Below are 22,577 nucleotides of genomic sequence, written 5' to 3'. Positions count from 1 at the left end.
GGAGGAGGGAGGAGGGGGGGGAAGAGGAGGAGGAGGAGGGGGGGAAGAGGAGGAGGAGGGAGGGGGGGAGAGAGGAGGAGGAGGGGGGGAGGGAGGAGGAGGAGGAGGGGGGAGAGGGAGAGGAGGAGGAGGAACGGGGGAAAGGAGGAGGAGGAACGGGGGAAAGGAGGAGGAGGAGGAGGGGGAGGAAAGGAGGAGGAGGGGAGGAAAGGAGGAGGAGGGGTGGGGAAAGGAGGAGGAGGAGGGGGGAAAGGAGGAGGAGGAGGGGGGTAGAGGAGGAGGAGGAGTGGGGGAAAGCAGGAGAAGGAGGGGTGGAGACGGAGGGAAGAGGGGGGAGAGGAGGAAGAGGGGGGAGAGGAGGAGGAGGAGGGTGGGAGAGAGGAGAAGGAGGAGAGGGGGGAGAGGAGGAGGAGGGGGGGAGAGGAGGAGGAGGAGGAGGGGAGAGGAGGAGGGGGGAGAGAGGAGTAGGAGGAGGAGGAGGGAAGGGGGGGAGGAGGGGGGGAGGAGGAGGGGGGAGGAGAGGAGGAGGAGTAGGAGGGGGTAGAGGAGGAGGGAGGAGGAGAGGAGGAGGAGGTGGAGGGGGGAGAGAGGAGGAGGAGGAGAGGAGGAGGGGGGAGGAGGAGGGAGGAGAGGGGGGAGAGGAGGAGAAGGGGGGGGAAGAGGAGGAGAAGGGGAGGGAAGAGGAGGAGAGGGGGGGAAGAGGAGGAGAAGGGGGAAGAGGAGGAGAAGGGGGGAAGAGGAGGAGAAGGGGGGGAAGAGGAGGAGAAGGGGGGAAGAGGAGGAGAAGGGGGGGAAGAGGAGGAGAAGGGGGGGAAGAGGAGGAGAGGGAAGAGGAGAGAGTGGAGAGAGATGAGGGGGCAGGGAGAGGGGGAGAAGGAGAGAGGAGGGAGAGAGGTGACAGAGGGGAGGAGGGTCGGGCGGGGGGGGGGGGGGGGTGGGGGTGGGAGAAGGTGGGGGAGAAGAGCGGGGGGGCGGGGAAGAGGCTGAAGGCTGAAACTAAGGGGGCTGGCGGGAAGAGAAGCTGAACGGGCCGGGCTGCCGCCGACACTTCGGGCGGGGCCCACCCCTTGTTAGATGCCGGGTGGGCAGGACCTGCCGACGACGGGGAGGGAGGGTGGAGAAGGCTGAATGGGAGGGGGGAGGTGAAAGATGGGGTGGGGGGGGAAGAAGATGGGGGGGGGGGCGGGGGGGAGGAGAACTGAACGGGAGGAGGGGTGGGAGCTGAACAGGAGGCCCGAGACCCGATCTTCGCCCGGGGAGCCCATTCGGCCAGGGCTAGTGTCGGGCCACTCCCACGCAGACTCTGGGGCAAGGAGCTACTGCACATGTGCAGAGATCCCGGCACTGTTTTCAGCGCCGGAACCTAGCTCCGCCCCCGACCTCTTGTGCTGCGCCACGCCGAGCACGAAGACGTCCTGAGGAGACCGGAGAATCACAAGGTAAGTTTTCGGCGCACTTTTTATTCCAGAAAGTCGGCACACCTTATGGAGATGTGCCATTTTTCCAGAGGGCGGAAACTTGAGCCCTATACTCCACCTGCCAAATTTTTTCCCACTCACTTAGCCTGTCTATATCCCTTTGCAGATTTTTTGTGTCCTCCTCACAATTTGCTCTGCCACTCATCTTTGTATCATCAGCAAACTTGGCTCCATTACACTCGGTCCCTTCATCCAAGTCATTAATATAGATTGTAAATAGTTGAGGACCCAGCACCGATCCCTGCGGCACGCCACTAGTTACTGTTTGCCAACCGGAAAATTACCCATTTATCCAGACTCTTTGTTTTCTGTTAGTTAGCCAATCCTCTATCCATGCAATATATTACCCCCAACCCTGTGAACTTTTATCTTGTGCAGTAATCTCTTATGTGGCATTTTATCGAATTTCTTCTGGAAATCCAAATACACCACATCCACTGGTTCCCCCTTATCCACCCTGCTCGTTACATCCTCAAAGAATTCTAGCAAATTTGTCAAACATGGTTTCCCTTTCATAAAACCATGCTAACTCTGCTTGATTGAATCATGCTTTTCCAAATATCCCACTACTGCTTCCTTAATAATGGACTCCAGCATTTTCCCAATGACAGATGTTAGGCTAACTGGTCTATAGTTTCCTGCTTTTTGTCTGACTCCTTTTTAAATAGGGGCGTTACATTTGAGGTTTTCCAATCTGATGGGGCCGCTCCAGAATCCAGGGAATTTTGGTCGATTACAACCATTGCATCCACTATCTCTACAGCCACTTCTTTTAAGACCCTAGAATGTAAGCTATCAGATCCAGGGGACTTGTCCGCCTTTAGTCCCATTAATTTATCAAGTACTACTTCATTAGTGATAGTGATTGTATTAAGTACCTCCCTTCCTATAGCCCCTTGATAATCCACTATTGGGATGTTTTTAGTGTCTTCTACCATGAAAACTGATACAAAATATTTCTCTCTCCATCCTCAGCCCCTTACACTGTTCTAACAAAACTCAACGTAAGCTCGAGGAACAGCATCTCATCTTTCGTTTAGGCACTTTACAGCATTCTGGACTTGACATCGAGTTCAACAATTTCAGATCGTAACCGCTGCCCCAATTTTTTGTTTTTTCTGAGGTTTTTTCTCTTTCGCACAGCAGCTGTTGATGATTCTGCCATCCCAGTTACACCCTATCTAGACTCATCTTTTGTTTCTTAACTTGTCCTATTACCATCTCCTTTTGCCTTGCGCAATCATCCCTTTTGTTTCTTAAATCTCTTCTGCCCTCCACCCTATCACAGACCTTCCCTTTTGTTCTTTCCTCCCCAACTCCCTTTCCCTGCCTCTGCACTCCCTCAAAAACCTGTTATATCTCTAACTATTCCCAGTTCTGACGAAGGGTCATCGACCGGAAACGTTAACTGTTTCTCTCTCGGTGCAGGTTGTCTGACCTGCCGAGTGTTTCCAGCATTTTCTGTTTTTATTCCAGATTTCCAGCATCTGCAATATTCTGCTTTTGTCTCCTGATGATCGACTACTTTCAGAGAGAGATCCTCTGGAGGCACAGGATAAATTCCTGATATTTAAAAACAATCAATCCAGCTTTAGCGATGTGTCAGCCTTCATGGTCGCTGGAACATTGCCCATTTTCTGGATCGCGATTTTCGGCTCAGCGATGAGGAAGGCAAAAGCTTCCCTAGCCTTCTGCGCATGCGTGTTTTTTTTTGGTGGACAGCTTTTCCTGCGTTTCTGGAGGTCAGGGGTCATCCACACATGCGTAGAAGGCAAAGGGAGGAGCAGAGAGGATAGAGAGAGAGAGGAAGCCAGAAACAGAGACAGAGATCAACAAATCGAGAGAGATAATCAAGAGAGAATATAAGCAAGAGAATTTAAAATGTCAGATGATTCAGAGCACAATGTGCAGGATGTGGAGGTGGGAAGGAGGAGGGCCAAATCGTTCTCGGACGAGGCAAACGAGGCCCTGGTCGCGGAGATGCACTCCCGGTAGGCCCAATTAACCCGGGGTGGGCATTGGAAACCGACACAGTGGGGTCATAGAAACATAGAAAATAGGTAGGCCATTCGGCCCTTCGAGCCTGCACTGCCATTCAATGAGTTCATGGCTGAACGTGCAACTTTAGTACCCCATTCCTGCTTTCTCGCCATACCCCTTGATCCCCCTAGTAGTAAGGACTTCATCTAACTCCTTTTTGAATATATTTAGTGAATTGGCCTCAACAACTTTCTGTGGTAGAGAATTCCACAGGTTCACCACTCTCTGGGTGAAGAAGTTTCTCCTCATCTCGGTCCTAAATGGATTACCCCTTATCCTTAGACTGTGACCCCTGGTTCTGGACTTCCCCAACATTGGGAACATTCTTCCTGCATCTAACCTGTCTAAACCCGTCAGAATTTTAAACGTTTCTATGAGATCCCCTCTCATTCTTCTGAACTCCAGTGAATACAAGCACAGTTGATCCAGTCTTTCTTGATATGTCAGTCCCGCCATCCCAGGAATCAGTCTGGTGAACCTTCGCTGCACTCCCTCAATAGCAAGAATGTCCTTCCTCAAGTTAGGAGACCAAAACTGTACACAATACTCCAGGTGTGGCCTCACCAAGGCCCTGTACAACTGTAGTAAAAACCTCCCTGCCCCTGTACTCAAATCCCCTCGCTATGAAAGCCAACATGCAATTTGCTTTCTTAGGAAAAGGGGAGGTGCAACGAGACCTGGGTGTCATGGTACATCAGTCATTGAAGGTTGGCATGCAGGTACAGCAGGCGGTTAAGAAAGCAAATGGCATGTTGGCCTTGTTCATGTTCAGCCATGAACTCATTGAATGGCAGTGCAGGCTAGAGGGGCTGAATGGCCTACTCCTGCACCTATTTTCTATGTTTCTATGTAACCACCTGCTTTACCTGCATGCCAACCTTCAATGATTGATGTACCATGACACCCAGGTCTCGTTGAACCTCCCCTTTTCCTAATCTGGCATCATTCAGATAATAGTCTGTCTCTCTGTTTTTACCACCAAAGTGGATAACCTCACATTTATCCACATTATACTTCATCTGCCATGCATTTGCCCACTCACCTAACCTATCCAAGTCAACTCTGCAGCCTCATAGCATCCTCCTCGCAGCTCACACTGCCACCCAACTTAGTGTCATCCGCAAACTTGGAGATACTACATTTAATCCCCTCGTCTAAATCATTAATGTACAATGTAAACAGCTGGGGCCCCAGCACAGAACCTTGCGGTACCCCACTAGTCACTGCCTGCCATTCTGAAAAGTACCCATTTACTCCTTCTCTTTGCTTCCTGTCTGCCAACCAGTTCTCAATCCACGTCAGCACACTACCCCCAATCCCATGTGCTTTAACTTTGCACATTAATCTCTTGTGTGGGACCTTGTCGAAAGCCTTCTGAAAGTCCAAATACACTGCATCAACTGGTTCTCCCTTGTCCACTCTACTGGAAATATTCTCAAAAAATTCCAGAAGATTTGTCGAGCATGATTTCCCTTTCACAAATCTTGGATCTATCATGTCACCTCTTTCCAAATGTGCTGCTATGACATCCTTAATAATTGATTCCATCATTTTACCCACTGCCGATGTCAGGCTGACCGGTCTATAATTCCCTGTTTTCTCTCTCCCTCCTTTTCTTTTTAAAGTGGGGTTACATTGGCTACCCTCCACTCGATAGGAACTGATCCAGAGTCTATGGAATGTTGGAAAATGACTGTCAATGCAGCCGCTATTTCCAAGGCCACCTCCTCAAGTACTCTGGGATGCAGGCCATCAGGCCCTGGGGATTTATCGGCCTTCAGTCCCATCAATTTCCCCAACACAATTTCCCGACTAATAAGGATTTCCCTCAGTTCCTCCTTCTTACTAGACCCTCTGACCCCTTTTATATCCGGAAGGTTGTTTGTGTCCTCCTTTGTGAATACCGAACCAAAGTACTTGTTCAATTGGTCTGCCATTTCTTTCTTCCCAGTTATGACTTCCCCTGATTCTGACTGCAGGGGACCTACGTTTGTCTTTACTAACCTTTTTCTCTTTACATATCTATAGAAGCTTTTGCAGTCCATTTTAATGTTCCCTGCAAGCTTCCTCTCGGACTCTATTTTCCCTGCCCTAATCAAACCCTTTGTCCTCCTCTGCTGAGTTGTAAATTTCTTCCAGTCCCCGGCTTCACTGCTATTTCTGGCCAATTTGTATGCCACTTCCTTGGCTTTAATGCTATCCCTGATTTCCCTTGATAGCCACGGTTGAGCCACCTTCCCTTTTTTATTTTTACGCCAGACAGGGATGTACAATTGTTGTAGTTCATCCATGCGGTCTCTAAATGTCTGCCATTGCCCATCCACTGTCAACCCCTTAAGTATCATTCGCCAATCTATCCTAGCCAATTCACGCCTCATACCTTCAAAGTTATCCTTCTTTAAGTTCTGGACCATGGTCTCTGAATTAACTGTTTTATTCTCCATCCTAATGTAGAATTCCACCATATTATGGTCACTCTTCCCCAAGGAGCCTCGCACAACGAGATTGCTAATTAATCCTCTCTCATTACACAACACCCAGTCTAAGATGGCCTCCCCCCAAGTTGGTTCCTCGACATATTGGTCTAGAAAACCATCCCTTATGCACTCCAGGAAATCCTCCTCCACCGTATTATTTCCAGTTTGGTTAGCCCAATCTAGATGCATATTATAGTCACCCATGATAACTGCTGCACCTTTATTGCATGCACCCCTAATTTCCTGTTTGATGCCCTCCCTAACATCACTACTACTGTTTGGAGGTCTGTACACAACTCCCACTAGCGTTTTCTGCTCTTTGGTATTCCGTAGCTGCACCCATACCGATTCCACATCATCCAAGCTAATGTCTTTCCTTACAATTGCATTAATTTCCTCTTTAACCAGCAACGCCACCCCGCCTCCTTTTCCTTTGTCTATCCTTCCTAAATGTTGACTACCCTTGGATGTTGAGATCCCAGCCTTGGTCACCCTGGAGCCATGTCTCCGTGATGCCAACTACATCTTATCCGTTAACTGCTATCTGCACAGTTAATTCGTCCACCTTATTCCGAATACTCCTCGCATTGAGGCACAGAGCCTTCAGGCTTGCTTTTTTTAAACAGACTTTGACCCTTTAGAATTTTGCTGCAAAGTGGCCCTTTTTGTTTTTTGCCTAGCCCCAATTGGAAAGGCCGTATCCTTTATCCCCCAGCATCCAACCATGATCTTCTGGCTGACTGTTAAACATGTCAGAGACAGAGCTCTGACGCAGGATGTGCGCATCATGGATGCTGCCTGGAAATTTAGCATTAACTGCCATGATAATTTGGTTGTGGTCGACAACGAGTTGCACATTCAGGGAGTGGAATTCCTTTTGGTTATGAAACACCTCTGCATTCTGTAAAGATGCTATCAGGGCGATGTGTATGCAGTCTATTGCTCCCTGCACCATGGGAAAGTTTGCTATTCTCGAGAAACCCAAAGCCCTCCGGTCTGTGCCTCCTGGTCATAGGGAAGCTTATAAAGTCCATCCTGCGAGCATAAAGGGCGTCAATCACCTGTCGAATGCAGCAGCGTGTGGCGTGCTGATCGATACCACAGATATCGCCAGCTGAAGCCTGAAAGGAACCCGATACATAGAAGGATAGTGCCGCAGTAACCTTGACCTCAACGGGCAGTGCAGTCTTGATGGTGCTGGTAGGCTACAGATCCCTCGATGAGCTGGCATATCTCATCGATGACCTCCTTTCGGAAATGCAGCCTCCTAAAGCACGTGTTATCAGACAAGTTGAGGTAAGATTGCTTTTCCCAGTAAGTTCGTCGGCTTATGGTCTCCTTCTCCGCCACGCGTTAGTCTGCAACCTCTTCGATTGGCCCCTTCACTAAACTTAACCTCAGACGTCAGCAATTCAGCAGTTACAAGTAATGGTAGAGAAGCTATAGGCCCCATCACTATCACTGTTGATATAAATGCCCTTTCTACTACTAAAATGTCCTTTCCACTAAAATAAATATAAATATAATTAAATATATATAAATATAAGTATAAATGTGAGTGGATCTAACAGTAAAAGACCCTTAAATAACTCTCAAATTATAAACTCCTTGTTTAACCAGCCTCCTCTTTTCCTCCGACATTCAAAATGGCATCTGTAGTGACCAGCTCTGTGAGGAAGGCCCGGGAAAAGCAACTATTCTCCAGCGATGCTCTCGGCGAGCGATCAGCCCGGCGATGTGCGGGCAATTACCTCAGCGATCACCTGGGCGATGTGAGCTGAAAGTTGGCCAATCAATTTTCCGGCGATGTTCTGGCCCAACTTTGCACTTTTGAAGCAAAATGGGCGATAGCAGGCCGTTTTGGGCGATATATGGGCACTAGCCCAGCGATGTGAGGTGGAAAGTCTAGTCCCAAGATTCGCAAGGGTTTGGGGGTGGGGTGTTGTGATGAAGAATTGAGGATCTCAGCTTTGTGAGTGCCAGAATAAGGAGGGTAGAAAGGACCCAAGAAACAGTTCCAAGGTGTATGGCTTATGGATTGTTCACAAATAGACAAACTCTTTGATGCACCCTCCAACACTCTGATATACTGTGAGTCATAAGACAGAGTCAACAAGAGAGAATTTGCATTTATCGTGCCTTATCAGGACATCCGAAGGCACTTCTCATACAGCGAGCTGCTTTGTAGTTCAGTCACCATTATGTTGGTGAAAGTTGCAGCTAATTTGCACACAGCAATGTCTCACAAACAGCAATGAGACAAATAATCAATGAATCTATTTATGGTGGTATTGGTGAAGGAAGAATACTGAGCATACCATAGGCCCGAAATTCAGTCCCGCTGGAAAGCTGATGCTCCCCCCCACCTTTATGTGGCCATTAACGCCAAAATTTGAGTGTGTCTGGGCCACCCCATATTCAGTTCCAGTACTAATAAACCCTTCCAAAGTGGATTTTTCAGCGGTGTGGCTGTCTTAATTTGAGCGTTATCACCACTGAGAAATTCAGCATGCAGGTAAGGGTTTCTAATGAGCCAGCTGTTTTTGAAGGCCAGGGTTTGCAGCAAGGCCCTGAGGGAGGAAGGAGGTTGGAAAGATGGCTGGTGTAAAAGGTGCAAGGAGAGCCAACAGGTTCACTGATTTGGAGCTGGAGACACTGATGGCCGGTGTGGAGGACAGAAGAAGAATAGTGTTTCCTGACGTGGGGAGACCTGGCAGAACGCCAGTACATAATGCATGGAGGAAGATTGTAGGGGAGGTGTCAGGCACCTCCATGTATAATATATATATATATTTATATATATATGAGGACACACCCTCCCACGAGGGTGCTGGCCAGTCTGCACCTGGCCCTTCCAGGGTGGCAATGGGTCAACGCCTCCTAGTTCTGGGGCCTCCTGCTCCTCCTCCTCCTGCACCTCCTCCTCCTCAGGTGGTACCACTGGCTCGACCTCCAGTGGCTGTCCCGTCATGGTGGCCAGGTTGTGCAGCATGCAGCAGACCACGACGATGATGGAGACCTATTGCAAGGTTCCACCAGAGTGGTCCAGGCACTGGAATCTCTGCTTAAGGATGCCTATGCACTGCTCGATGATGCACCTGGTGGCACAATGAGCATCATTAAATGCATGCTCTGGCGCTGTCCTGGGGTTCCGCAGTGGAGTAAGCAGCCAAGTGTACAGGGGATATCCCTTGTCCCCCAGCAGCCAACCGCAATCCTGATTCGGGCCGGTGAAGACACTGGTCTGGCGCAAAATGAACGAATCATGGCTGCTGCCTCCCTTGCCCGCTGCCTGTCTGCACGGTGCTGATGGCGACGCCTTCTCCTGTGTGCCGCCCTGCTTCTGAGCAGGTGTACCAGGTGTCGCCCTCCCAACACTCCTCACATCCTCAGGGTCAACCCTGCCAAGCAGGTCTCTGCAGCCCACAGGACTCCACTAAAGAGTCAGACCTGAAAGTTGTGCAAAAGTACAGGGGTATGTGCAAACCACTGAGCAGCACTCAGCAGGTTTAATGGAGCCAAAACAATTAATAAAACTATATGAAAAGCTAAATACTGCGGATGCTGGAAAATGAAATAAAAACACTAAAGTAATAAAACTATTTACCTACCAAAGGGCCCCAGCGGTGTCGCGTTCGAGCACCGCATCGAAAACCTCGCGGGGGCACTGCCGGGAAAAGTCCTACCTTTTCCTCGGTGAATTTCGCTGTCCTGGTGGCTTTCCAGCGGCCTGCACGCTGCTTCCCTCTCCGCTGGAAACTCACCTTTATAGCAGCTTCACCACGCCATTTCCGGCAGATGTGAACACCGCTCAAATCCTCCCAGAACTGAATATGGCTCGGGAAGGGAAAAGTACCCGATCGCAGTGGCCCATCAATTGTTCCGCGGTAGCCGTCCCTTTTGGGACGGGGAATTTCAGGCTCCAGGACTCCCCCTGCACTACTTCTAAAACAGGCAGACGGAACAGTGACTCAGCCTTTCATCCAAAGTACGATACCTCTTGACAATGCAGCTCTCACTCGGTGCTGCTTAGATGCTGTGCTCATGTCCCGGAGTCACAACTTTCTGCCTCAGAGGGCAAACCATCACTAAAGAAGCCGAGCTGACAATTGGGAGCTGTTTATAAACACTAGGGCAGAAGTGGCACTTTACCTGAATGGGGACAGTATGGGCTGCAGACACCGACGTTTGTCAATACATAGAATATCTAAAACCCTGCCCGTCAATGGGGTGATTTCGCAATTTGACTATCCCGTGGGAGCGTATCTCAGGAAATCCCGAGTGTGCAGCGGGTGAAACTCTGTTGATTATTGACAGAAAATCACGGGGTATAAGCCCAGTATTTCTACGAGATGCGGCTCTGTGAATGTGCATTACTTACTGGGAGTGGCAGATTGCACAATCACCCCTTCAAACTACAACATGGGTGTACAGAAAGAACAACTTGTATTTATTTAGCGCCTTTAACGCAGTGAAACGTCCCAAGGCGCTTCACAGGAGTATTATGAGATCAAAGATTTGACACCGAGCCGCATAAGTAGAAATTAGCGCAGGTGACCAAAAGCTTGGTCAAAGAGGTAAGTTTTAATTAGCGTCTTAAAAAGGGAAAGAGAGGTAGAGAGATGGAGAGGTTTAGGCAGGGAATTCCAGAGCTTGGGGCCTAGGCAACAGAAGGCACAGCCACCGTTGGTAGAGCGATTACAATCAGGGATGCTCAAGAGAGCAGAATTAGAGGAGCGCAGACATCTTGGGTGGTTGTGGGGCTGGAGGAGATTACAGAGATAGGGAGGGGCAAGGCCATGGAGGGATTTGAAAATAAGAATGCTAAGCAAACCCAAGGCATGAATTGTGAAAACAGGATCCTTGTGCGTGTCGGGCTTGGCTGTTGTACTTCACTGGCCCCTTGAAGGAAGAGATCACTTACTCCAGGTTTCCTGGAAACAGATGACATTTACTCCACACATGGCAGCCACTTCCACAAGGTCTCCGATTCGTTTTTGAATTGCTGCAACCTGAGGGTTTAAAATAAAAGTAGAGAACCATCCCAGTTATTATCTGCACAGCAGAATACTAGCCTTTCTTTGAAAAAAAAGTTAATATTTTACAAAAGCAGATGTTATTTCGGCCTGGGTGAGTGATTTGTTTTTCCTGCACCTTTCTCAACCTGTCACTGCTGAAAGACAGTGAAGGAGAATTCTCTCAATGCTGAGGGGAGAATGTCGGTCTCGGTGATTAGTGGCCCATGAATGATATGGGTGCGACTGGGCCAATGACCGGAAGTCGTTGTGCGTACGCAGTTCCAGTGGGTTTTTGTTTGTTGTCACCAGACTTCCCAAAATGAGGAATAAAGATTTTTAAAATCTTGTTCAGTTGTAGTTTAATTTATTACCATTGTGTGAATTGTAGAATTAATTCAGATACTCGCAGAGGCCCGCAAAACATTTGCGATCAAATTAGTATCTTTATTGCAACAGTACTTGTTTAGACTGTTATCATCTTCTTCGTCTATAGAATCAATGCTGATGTCCTCCCTCCCTCTCCCTCTCCCTCTGTACCCCGCACTCTCTCACTCCGTCCCCTCCCGCCACATGCTCCTCTCAGCTCCGCGGGAGGCCCCGTCACACCCCGTATCTATTGGGCCCTCCCACCGTGCCCATTGGCCCCGCCACATCCACTGTCATCTCCTCACTGGAGCAGACCCATCGCTCCCCACCCTGATTGGTTGCAAGGCCGGGCGGGCACTGATCACCCATTGGTCAGTGCAACTGTCACTCAGTGCGGACCGTGTGCTCCCAGCCCCACCCTGCCCCAGGATAAACAAAAACTGACTATTATTATAATAAATGAGCCGCTTGTTTGTGCACTAAATTGTGGTTGGTCAGAGTCGGCAGGTGGGGATAGTTTGGCCCCAGCGCCATCTATTTTGCCTGCGGGTAGTTGTTTTTTTAAAAAAATAGTTTGCAAATTCCTGTTCTGAGACTAGAAGCATTGGGAGATTCCTGCACCAGTTGTAGGGACGGTGTATTGGAAATCTCGAACGTTAATGAACTTTATTAGTGATGTGCTTCAGCACCTCTCCGATCCCCCGCCGGTTGTTTATTACATTTGGGACCAGATGGTTATGTGCAGAATGCTTCAGTCACTCTGTAATGATATTGCATTCTTGGAAGACCGGTTTCAAAGCTGCGTATTGCCACAATTTCACATTATTGGTCAAAAACAGAAATTGCACCCCTCCCCTCCCCTCCCCCACCCGCTCCCTCTCTCTTTATATAAACTAGATTTCCGTATTAAATCAAATCATCAAATCTCCAACTAATTTTAATCTAGAGTGCCATCACCAGATAAAGTATTCCCCCCGCCCCGTCCCCCTCTAACGAGTACTCCCCCCCCACTCCCCCTCTAACGAGTACTCCCCCTCCCGCGAGTACTCCCCCTCTAATGAGTACTCTGCCCCCCCACTCCCCCTCTAACGAGTACACCGCCCTCCCCCCCCCCCACTCCCCCTCTAACGAGTACTCCGCCCCCCCACTCCCCTTCTAACGAGTACCCCCCGTCCCCCTCGAACGAGTACTCCCCCTCCCCCTCTAGCGAGTACTCCCCCCCCACTCCCCCTCTAACGAGTACTCCCCCCACTCCCACTCCCCCTCTAACGAGTACGCCGCCCTCCCCCCCACTCCCCCTCTAACGAGTACACCGCCCTCCCCCCCCCCACTCCCCCTCTAACGAGTACTCCGCCCCCACACTCCCCCTCTAACGAGTACCCCCCTCGTCCCTCTCTAACAAGTACTCCCCCTCCCCCTCTAGCGAGTACTCCCCCCACAACGAGTACTCCCCCACTCCCCCTCTAACGAGTACTCCCCCCATCCCTCTAGCGAGTACCCCCCCCACTCCCCCTCTAGCGAGTACTTCCCCCACTCCCCCTCTAGCGAGTACTTCCCCCATCCCTCTAGCGAGTACTCCCCCCACAACGAGTACTCCCCCACTCCCCCTCTAACGAGTACTCCCCCCATTCCTCTAGCGAGTACCCCCCCCACTCCCCCTCTAGCGAGTACTTCCCCCACTCCCCCTCTAGCGAGTACTTCCCCCACTCCCCCTCTAGCGAGTACTTCCCCCACTCCCCCTCTAGCGAGTACGCCCCCCAATTCCCCCCCCTCTAACGAGTACTACCCCACTCCCCTCCAAGGAGTACTCCCCCACCTCTCCAACAAGTACTCACCACCACCCCCCCCCCCCCGGAATACTCCCCCTCCCCTTCCAACGAGTACTCCCCCCACTCCCCCTCTAACGAGTACCCCCACTCCCCTCCCCCTCTAACAAGTACTCCCCCCTCCCCTTCCCCTCTAATGAGTACTCCCTCCCCCTACTCCCCCTCTACTGAGTACTTCCCCCCACTCCCCTCCCCCTCTAACGAATACTCCCCCCACCGCTCTGAGCTTAATAAATAGCCTTTCACAGAAATGGGCCACTCGGCCCAACCAGTCCGTATCGGCGTTTATACTCCACTTGAGTCTCCTCCCGTCTTTCCTCATCTAAATCTATCAGCATAACCCTCTATTCCCTTCTTCCTCGTATGCTTGTCGAGCCTCCCCGTAAATGCATTGATACAATTCGCTTCAACCACTCCCTGTGGTAGTGAGTTCCACATTCTCATCACTCTCTGGGTAAAGAAGTTTCTCCTGAATTCCCTATTGGATCTCTTGGTGATTATCTTATATTGATGGCCTTCAGTTATGCTCTTCCCCATAAGTGGAAACATTCTCTCTGTATCTACTCTATCAAAACCTTTCAAGACCTCTATTAGGTCACCCCTCAGCCTTCTCTTCAACATTATTATTTTACACAAAATGGAAGTAAAACAAATGGGTCTATAGTGATGTTCCCTGTAAGCCGCGCTTTGCTCTGCGTGGCCTTTGGTTACCGCGCGGTCTCTAACTGTCTGCACGTGTGCGGTGTTTACACTGGCGATACAGTGAGTAGCCTGCACAGGACCTTTCCCATTGCTGCACAGCTGCACGCCTCCGAGGGAACTGTACTTGAGTTGTTTCCAATCTACTGGTATCTCCTACCCTGTGTCCAGTGACTCCCTCATAATGATGGTCAGCGCCTCACAACTGTCCCCCCAGTCTCTCTCCGCACTCAGATAGATATGATGTGACCCCTGGAATTTGTTGGTTTTGAACCCATTTAGCCTACCTCATTAACATCGCAGGCACTGATTTAACTTGCGATACCAGTTTGTAAAAGGCATGTTGCTCATCACTTGTGAATGCTTGGAGGAAGTAATCATTCAGAATATGTAGTATTTTGTGGGAGACTGAAAGAATTTAGGCTCAGCGGCCATGCTTTTTGGCCCTTTGATTACCCTTTTAACCAGCTTCTGAATGCTCTTCCCCATGACCCCACTTCTCCTTTCCCCCCGTGACCCCCTTTCTCCTTTCCCCCCCCCCCCCCGTGACCCCCTTCTCCTTCCCCCCCGTGACCCCCTTCTCCTTTCCCCCGTGACCCCCCTTCTCCTTTCCCCCGTGACCCCCTTCTCCTTTCCCCCCGTGACCCCCTTCTCCTTTCCCCCCCATGACCCCCTTCTCCTTTTCCCCCCGTGACCCCTTCTCCTTTCCCCCGTGACCCCTTCTCCTTTCCCCCGTGACCCCCTTCTCCTTTCCCCCCGTGACCCCCTTCTCCTTTCCCCCCGTGACCCCCCTTCTCCTTTCCCCCCCCATGACCCCTCCTTCTCCTTTTCCCCCCCGTGACCCCCCTCTCCTTTTCCCCCGTGACTCCCCCTCTCCTTTTCCTCGTGACCCCCTCTCCCTTTTCCCCGTGACCCCCCTCTCCTTTTCCCCCGTGACCCCCCCACTCCTTTTCCCCGTGACCCCCTTCTCCTTTTCCCCGTGACCCCCCTTCTCCTTTTCTCCTGCAGCATTTATAGAGGCCATTTTCCCTCTATCTCATTTATAATTTATTTGTTAATCCATTTACAGTCACATTTGTTTAATCTGATCGTTACTTTTGGGAATGTACACAAAGATAGGTGGCATTGTAGGCAGTGTAGATGGAAGCATAAGATTACACCGGGATATCGACAGATTAAGTGAATGGGCAAAACTGCGGCAAATGGATTTCAATGTCGGCAAATGTGAGGTCATCCACTTTGTACCTAAAAAGGATAGAACAGGGTACTTTCTAAATGGTGAAAAGCTAAATACAGTGGGGTCCAAAGAGACTTGGGGGGTCCAGGTATATAGATCATTAAAATGTCATGAACAGGTGCAGAAAATAATCAAAGAGGCTAATGGGATGCTGGCCTTTATATCTGGAGGACTAGAATACAAGGGGTCAGAGGTTATGCTGCACTGTACAAAGCCCTGATTAGACCATACCTGGAGCACTGTGAGCAGTTCTGGACACCACACCTTTGGAAGGAATGCAGTAGGTTTACCAGAATAACCACCAGACTCCAAGGGTTAAATCACGAGGCGAGATTACACAAATTAGGGTTGTACTCCCTAGACTTTAGAAGGTTAAGGGGTGATTTGATTGAAGTTTTCAAGGTATTAAGCAGAACAGATAGGGTACAATAGAATTAGGAGCAGGCCATATGGCCCCTCGAGCCTGCTCCACTATTCAATAAGATCTTCGACCTCAACTCCACTTTCCTCAATATACTCAACGACTGAGCATCCACAGCACTTTGGGGCAGAGAATTCCAAAGATTCACCACCCTCTGAGTGAATCTTTGGAATTCTCTGGAGGGTAGATAGAGAGAAACTATTTCTACTGGTTCGAAAGGCGTAATATCTACCAGACTGATCACTGACTGCCAGACAATTGCTGCACTTGCATCTTCTTAAACCCCAGGCACAACTATTAGGTAGAACTGCAAAGATTATAATTTCCCAGCTGTTAAACATTAAGTTATTATTAAATTGCTTTGCATATTTCTCATATTATTACACAGCATTTTGTTATTGTACATTACAGATTCACAAATCATTAAAAGTAGCAATGCACATTAACAAGCCCATAAACATTGCAAGCAAGGTTCTGAGGTTCATTTCTAGAGGGATAGAATTGAAAAGCAGGGAAGTTACGTTAAAGCTGTATCGATCCTTGGTTAGACCACACTTGGAGCACTGTGTACAGTTTAGGTTTCCACATTACAAAAAGGATATAGAGGCAATGGAGAAAGTGCAAAAAAGGTTTACAGGGTGACACCAGAACAGGGAGTTATACGCACCAGGAAAGACTGACCGGGCTGGAACCCTTTTCTCCAGAAAAGAGGCTGAGGGGAGACCTGATCGAGGTCTTTAAACTTATAAAGGTATTTGACAGGTAGACGTAGAGATGTTGTTTCCACTTGTGGGGAGACAAGAACTAAGGGCCTTAAATGCAAGACAGTCACTAATAAATCCACAAGGGAACTCAGGAGAAACTTCTTTACTGAAAGAGTGGTTAGAATGTGGAACTCGCTACCACAGGGAGCGGTTGAGGTGAATAGCATAGATGCATTTAAGGGAAAGCTAAATACGTACATGAGAGGGAAAGGAATAGAAGGTTATGCTGATAGGAATGAGATGAAGGAGGGTGGGAGGAGGCTGATGTGGACCATAAACACCGGCACCGACCAGTTAGGCCGAAGGACTGTTTCTGTGCTAGACGTTCTATGGAATTCTACATCCCTTATGATATCCACATATCGGTTTAGTTTAAACATTAAAATAAACCCATGCATTCCCCGCACCTGCTGGGACACGGGTGAATCAGTCGGGAGGACAATCTTGTTCTGAATAAGTCCCACTCTGACTATCCGAGGCTGACGGAGCTGCTCAGGGGCTGCCTCAAACCCAAACCCCCGCAGCTGAAAATCTCTCTCCAGGGCTGCTCCCACAGCACACTTGGGCAAATCCAGCTTTCTGAAAGAGAGCAAAGCAAACAATTAGAATCAAAGTTTGACAATCTGAAAGCTTGGCTTTATGCTACTGTGTCTTCTCCAAAATCTTCATTTCTCAATATAGGTGACCAAGGGGGGAAAGAAATCGAACCTTCGAGGATCTGAGTGCAAAGGGGTAGTAAATCGCCTGGTGTGTGAAGTAGCTGTTCGCTGCTGGGTCAGCCAATCTCAGTTATAGCAACAGCAGCTTTCCTGGTTCCCAGAGCTCGGGACAGGATAAGCGGGCAGGATTTCCACTTCTGATAAGATAGGTACCTATTGTAGTGCAAGCGGGCGGCATTAACGGACACCTTTCATGGTGACCATGGGGCCTGAGGAAATGGATGGTAATGGTAGCTAGGACCTGGAAAACTGAAACCTGAAGAAGTAAATGTGAATGGAGTCACCCTTTTAGTCTATTTATAGTGGTTAGTCTTATGTACACACTGTATGAATAATAGGAGAACCCATCATCATCACGACTAGCCCTACATTCTCTAGAGTTTAGAAGAATGAGAGGTGATCTCATTGAAACATGCAAAATTCTTACAGGGCGTGACAGAGTAGATGTAGGGAGGATGTTTCCCCTGGCTGGGGAGTCTAGAACCAGGGGCCACAGTCTCAGAATAAGGGGTCGGCCATTTAGGACTGAGATGAGGAGAAACTTCTACACTCAGAGGGATGTGAATCTCTGGAATTCTCTGCCCCAGAGGGCTGTGGAGGCTCAGTCTTTGAGTATATGAGGGGAGCAATGGAACCAGTGGGGGGGGGGGGGGGGGGGGGGGAGGGGAAGCGGGGTGCAGGGGAGCAATGGAACCGGTGGTGGAAGGGGGGGGGGGAAGAGGGGAGCAATGGAACCAGTAGGGGGGCTTTGTAAACACCCAGTATAGGCCTCAGGCCCTGAACAAAAGCCTACAGGTCCTGCCTGTGCACCGAGCGAGTTGGCAGCGTCGCTATTGCTGAACAGAGCCGCATCAGGAAAAGAAAATCTGCCCCAGCAAAAATCAATACTTATTAATCTTCTTCTCCTCTCCCCTCACATGGAGCTCGCAGTCCGAACAAATAAATCCCCGTAACCGTCTTCCCGCAAAATTATTGTATATCATTAAACCAACACAGATTCCACAGATTTATGCAATGTTACAGTATTATTATACATTAATCTTACTCTTAGGCGGTCTCTCTTTTTGAGGATGACTTGCTTCATCATCAAAAGGGGATGAGTTCACAGGTGTTTCAATGAAGGACCTGACATTCTAGGTCCCGAACTACATCCTGAAGGGTGGAAGATGCCTGTGTGTGGATTTTGCACACCAGCCATCACATGGGCTTGACAGAGCTAGGTCTTGGTCCAGTGGCAAGGGTTAACCAAGACGACTGGAGACCTGCTCTGTTAATACTTAAACCAACACAGTTTCTGGTCGTTGGCAGCAGTCACTCCATTTCAAACACCGCCATCATCAACCCCCTCTTCAAAACAGCTTCAACAACTTGTCCTGGCAAGCTGCAACCCCAGCTCCAAACTTCCTTTTCTCTCCAAGGATCTTAAACACATTTCCACCTCCCAAATCCGTATTTCCCAAAGCTCCACCTTTCAATCTCTCCAATCGGGTTTCCGTCCCGGCCACAGCTCTGAAATCGTCCCAGCAAAACTGAAAAAAGACATCCTCTGTGACTGTGGTCGTGGTGCATTCTCTCTCCTTGGCCTCTCTCTGCAGCCTTTGAAACAGCTGACCATACCAACATCCCCCTCTGCCTTGCCCCCATTGTGCAGCTCAATGGGACCGCCCACATTTGGTTCGACTTTTATCTGTCCAATCATAGCGAGAGCACCTCCAGCAATGCCTTCTCTTCCTGTCCCACATGGATGCCTCTGGAGCCCAAAAGAAGCTATCCTCGACACTCTCCTTCCTCATCTACATGCTGCCCCTCAGTGGCATCAACCATAGACATGTGCGCTGATGACATCCATCTCTACCTCTCTCAACCTCTTCACTGCTTTTCTGTTGTCACACTGCTTGTCCAATACGTAGTTATGGATCAGCCACAATTTTATTCAGATCATGAAAACCAAAGCCATCAGCTTTGGCTCCCGCTATAAACTCCAGAACCTTGCCACCGATTCCATCCCCTTCCCGATCGTTCTCTCAGCTGAACCAGACTATTCCTAACTTTGATGTCCTGTTTGACCCTGAGCTCAGCTTCCATTCCCCATATCCACTCCATCACATAAGAACATAAGAAATAGGAGCAGGAGTAGGCCACCTTGCCCCTCGAGCCTGCTCCACCATTCAATAAGATCATGGCTGATCCGATCATGGACTCAGCTCCACTTCCCCTCCCGCTCCCCATAACCCTTTACTCCCTTATCACTCAAAAATATGTCTATCTCTACCTTAAATATATTGAATGACCCAGCCTCCACAGCTCTCTGGGGCAGAGAATTCCATAGATTTACAACCCGCTGAGAAAAGAAATTCTTCCTCAGCTCAGTTTTAAATGGGCGGCCCCTTATTCTGAGACTATATCCCCTAGTTTTAGTTTCCCCTATGAGTGGAAATGTTCTCTCTGCATCCACCTTGTTGAGCCCCCTCATTATCTTATATGCTTCGGTTAGATCACCTCTCATACTTCTGAACTCCAATGAGTATAGGTGCAACCGACTCAACCTATCTTCATAAGTCAACCCCCTCATCTCCGGAATCAACCTAGTGAACCTTCTCTGAAGTATATCCAAGTATAACCTCCATCGCAAGCTGCTTCAAGTGTGCAACGATTTTGTGGTGGGCGACTGGGTGACGTCATCAAAACCCTGGTCGGCATTTTGGAGTGTGGGCAGGAACGTTGGGGTGGGGCCCAGGTACAGAGGAGTGGGAAGGTCGGGACGGGTGAGCGGTGAGACTTTGTGTCATAGGTGCGGCAAGAGATCATGACGTAGGAGCGGCAAATGAAGGTACGGAGCCCAGAAGAGCCGAGGGCCCAGGGGCAGCACGGGCCAGCCCACACTGCGATATGTGTGCGCACTAGGTCCGAGCAGCAGAGCAGGTCTCCAGTTGTCCTGGTTAACCCTTGCCACTGGATAAAAGCCTAGATCTGTCAAGCTCGTATGGTGGCTGGTGTGCAACGGCCTCCACACGTTATAAAAAATCCACGCACAGGCATCTTCCACCCCCTCAGTTGGAGTTCAGGACTGGAACATCGGGTCCTTCATTGAAACATCTGTGAACTCATGTGGAAGCAAGTCATCCTCGTTCGAGGGACCGCCTATGATGATGATGATGATGATCCTTCTTTAAATACGGAGACCAAGACTGTACGCAGTACTCCAGGTGTGGCCTCACCAATACCCTGTACAGTTGTAGCAGGGCTTCTTTGCTTTTATACTCTATCCCCTGGCAATAAAGGCCAACATTCCATTTGCCTTCCTGATTACTTGCTGTACCTGCATACTCATTTTTTGTGTTTCATGCACAAGGACCCCTAGGTCCCTCTGTCCTGCAGCACTTTGCAATTTTTCTCCATTTAAATTACAATTTGCTTTACAATTTTTTTTGCCAAAGTGGATAACCTCACATTTTCCCACATTATACTCCATCTGCCAAATGTTTGCCCACTCACTTAGCCTGTCTATATCCCTTTGCAGATTTTTTGTGTCCTCCTCACAATTTGCTTTCCCACCCATCTTTTTATCATCAGCAAACTTGGCTACATTACACTCAGTCCTTTCATCCAAGTCATTAATATAGATTGTAAATCGTTGAGGCCCCAACACCGATCCCTGTGGCACCCCACTAGTTACTATTTGCCAATGAGAAAATTACCCATTTATCCCGACTCTCTGTTTTCTATTCATTAGCCAATCCTCTATACAAGCTAATATATTACCCCCAACCCCATGAGCTTTTATCTTGTATAGTAACCTTTTATGTGGCACCTTATCGAATACCTTCTGGAAATCCAAATACACCACATCCACTGGTTCCCCCTTATCCACCCTGCTCGTTACTTCCTCAAAGAACTCCAGCAAATTTGCCAAACATGATTTCCCTTTCATAAAACCATGGTGACTCTGCTTGATTCAATTATGCTTTTCCAAATGTCCCGCTACTGCTTCCTTAATAATGGACTGCAGCATTTTCCCAATGACAGATGTTAGGCTAACTGGTCTATAGTTTCCTGCTTTTTGTCTGCCTCCTTTTTTAAATAGGGGCGTTACATTTGCAGTTTTCCAATCCGCTGGGACCTCCCCAGAAACCAGGGAATTTTGGTAGATTACAACCAATGCATCCACTGTCTCTGCAGCCACTTCTTTTAAGACCCTAGGATGCAAGCCATCAATCCAGGAGACTTGTCCACCTTTAGTCCCATTATTTTACCGTGTACTACTTCTTTAGTGATAGTGATTGTATTAAGTACCTTCCTCCCTGTAGCCCCTTGATTATCCACTATTGGGATGTTTTCAGTGTCTTCCACCGTGAATTTGTTCAATGTCTCTGCCATTTCCCTGTTCCCCATTATTAATTCCCCAGTCTCATCCTCCAGGGGACCAACATTTATATTAGCCACTCTTTTCCTTTTTATGTACCTGTAGAAACTCTTAATATCTGTTTTACTTTCATATTCTACCTTCCCTCTCTTTATCATTGTTTTAGTCGTTCTTTGCTGGCTTTTAAAAGTTTCCCAATCCTCTGGCCTCCCACTAGTCTTGGCCACATTGTATGCCTTTGTTTTCAATTTGATGCCATCCCTTATTTCCTTAGTTAGCCACGGATGGTTATCCCTTCTCTTAGTCTTTCCTTCTCATTGGGATATATTTTTGTTGCGAGTTATGAAATATCTCTGTAAATGTCTGCCAATGCTTATCAACTGTCCCATAGTGGGGAGGGGGGAGGCCAAAGACCTCCTTGAGAGCTAAAAGAGCTACTTACCTTGTGGAGCTGGCAGCTCCTGCCTCTGATTCACTGCAGAGTTTCCTGCAGCACCCCCACCCCCCCCCCTCCCATACCCTGCCCCCCCCCCCCCCCTCCCATACCCTCTTCCCCCCCCCCCCTCCCATACCCTCTTCCCCCCCCCCCCCCCCCTCCCATACCCTCTTCCCCCCCCCCCCCCCCCTCCCATACCTTCTTCCCCCCCCTCCCATACCCTCTTCCCCCCCCCCCCCCTCCCATACCCTCTTCCCCCCCCCCCCCCCCTCCCATACCCTCTTCCCCCCCCCCCCCCCCCCTCCCATACCCTCTTCCCCCCCCCCCCCACAGCTGGCTGGCCGGCTTTTAAATAAGAAAGATCACCCATGGGTGATTTTTGAATGGACTGCAAGGGGCTGCACACCCCTAAAATTGAAAGGGAACATTGTCGGACTCCCCGATATCCATTACCGTACAAATGCCAGCGGGCGTGGATGTTGGCGTGGGGTTATGCAGATTTTATATTATAACCTGCAACCCCAACCCCCACCGAATCTTTCCCACCAGTCGTAGTGGTTGATGTTGAAACCAATAACTTTACTGATTGTCTGCCCCAGAAATGACCGACTCAAAGGCCTTGATGAGTTTGGGAGGCAGGTGTCACGACTGAGTACGTTCTTGGAGCCAGCAGGGTGCTTACAATGAGCACTCTAAATCCCAGCTATGGACATATTACAGTATGGGTTCTGGC

The 22,577-nt window shown here is 49.3% G+C and overlaps 1 protein-coding gene across 1 annotated transcript in view; it reads right to left on the bottom strand.

Moving 5' to 3' along the window:
* Positions 1–22,577, bottom strand: part of upb1 (ureidopropionase, beta) — a 157,754-nt gene that overhangs the window by 129,904 nt on the left and 5,273 nt on the right. Inside the window, exons 3-4 of the mRNA XM_070888307.1 lie at positions 16,734–16,905; positions 10,920–11,007 (exon numbers count right to left, since the gene is read on the bottom strand). Of these exons, the coding sequence (XP_070744408.1) occupies positions 10,920–11,007; positions 16,734–16,905 (260 nt within the window). The remainder of the gene's footprint in view (positions 1–10,919; positions 11,008–16,733; positions 16,906–22,577) is intronic.

Source organism: Pristiophorus japonicus, chromosome 8, assembly GCF_044704955.1.
Source record: "Pristiophorus japonicus isolate sPriJap1 chromosome 8, sPriJap1.hap1, whole genome shotgun sequence".
In the NCBI taxonomy this organism is placed as follows: Eukaryota; Metazoa; Chordata; class Chondrichthyes; family Pristiophoridae; genus Pristiophorus; species Pristiophorus japonicus.
Note: the sequence above shows the minus strand (reverse complement) of the source record. Positions and strands in the feature narration are given on the sequence as shown.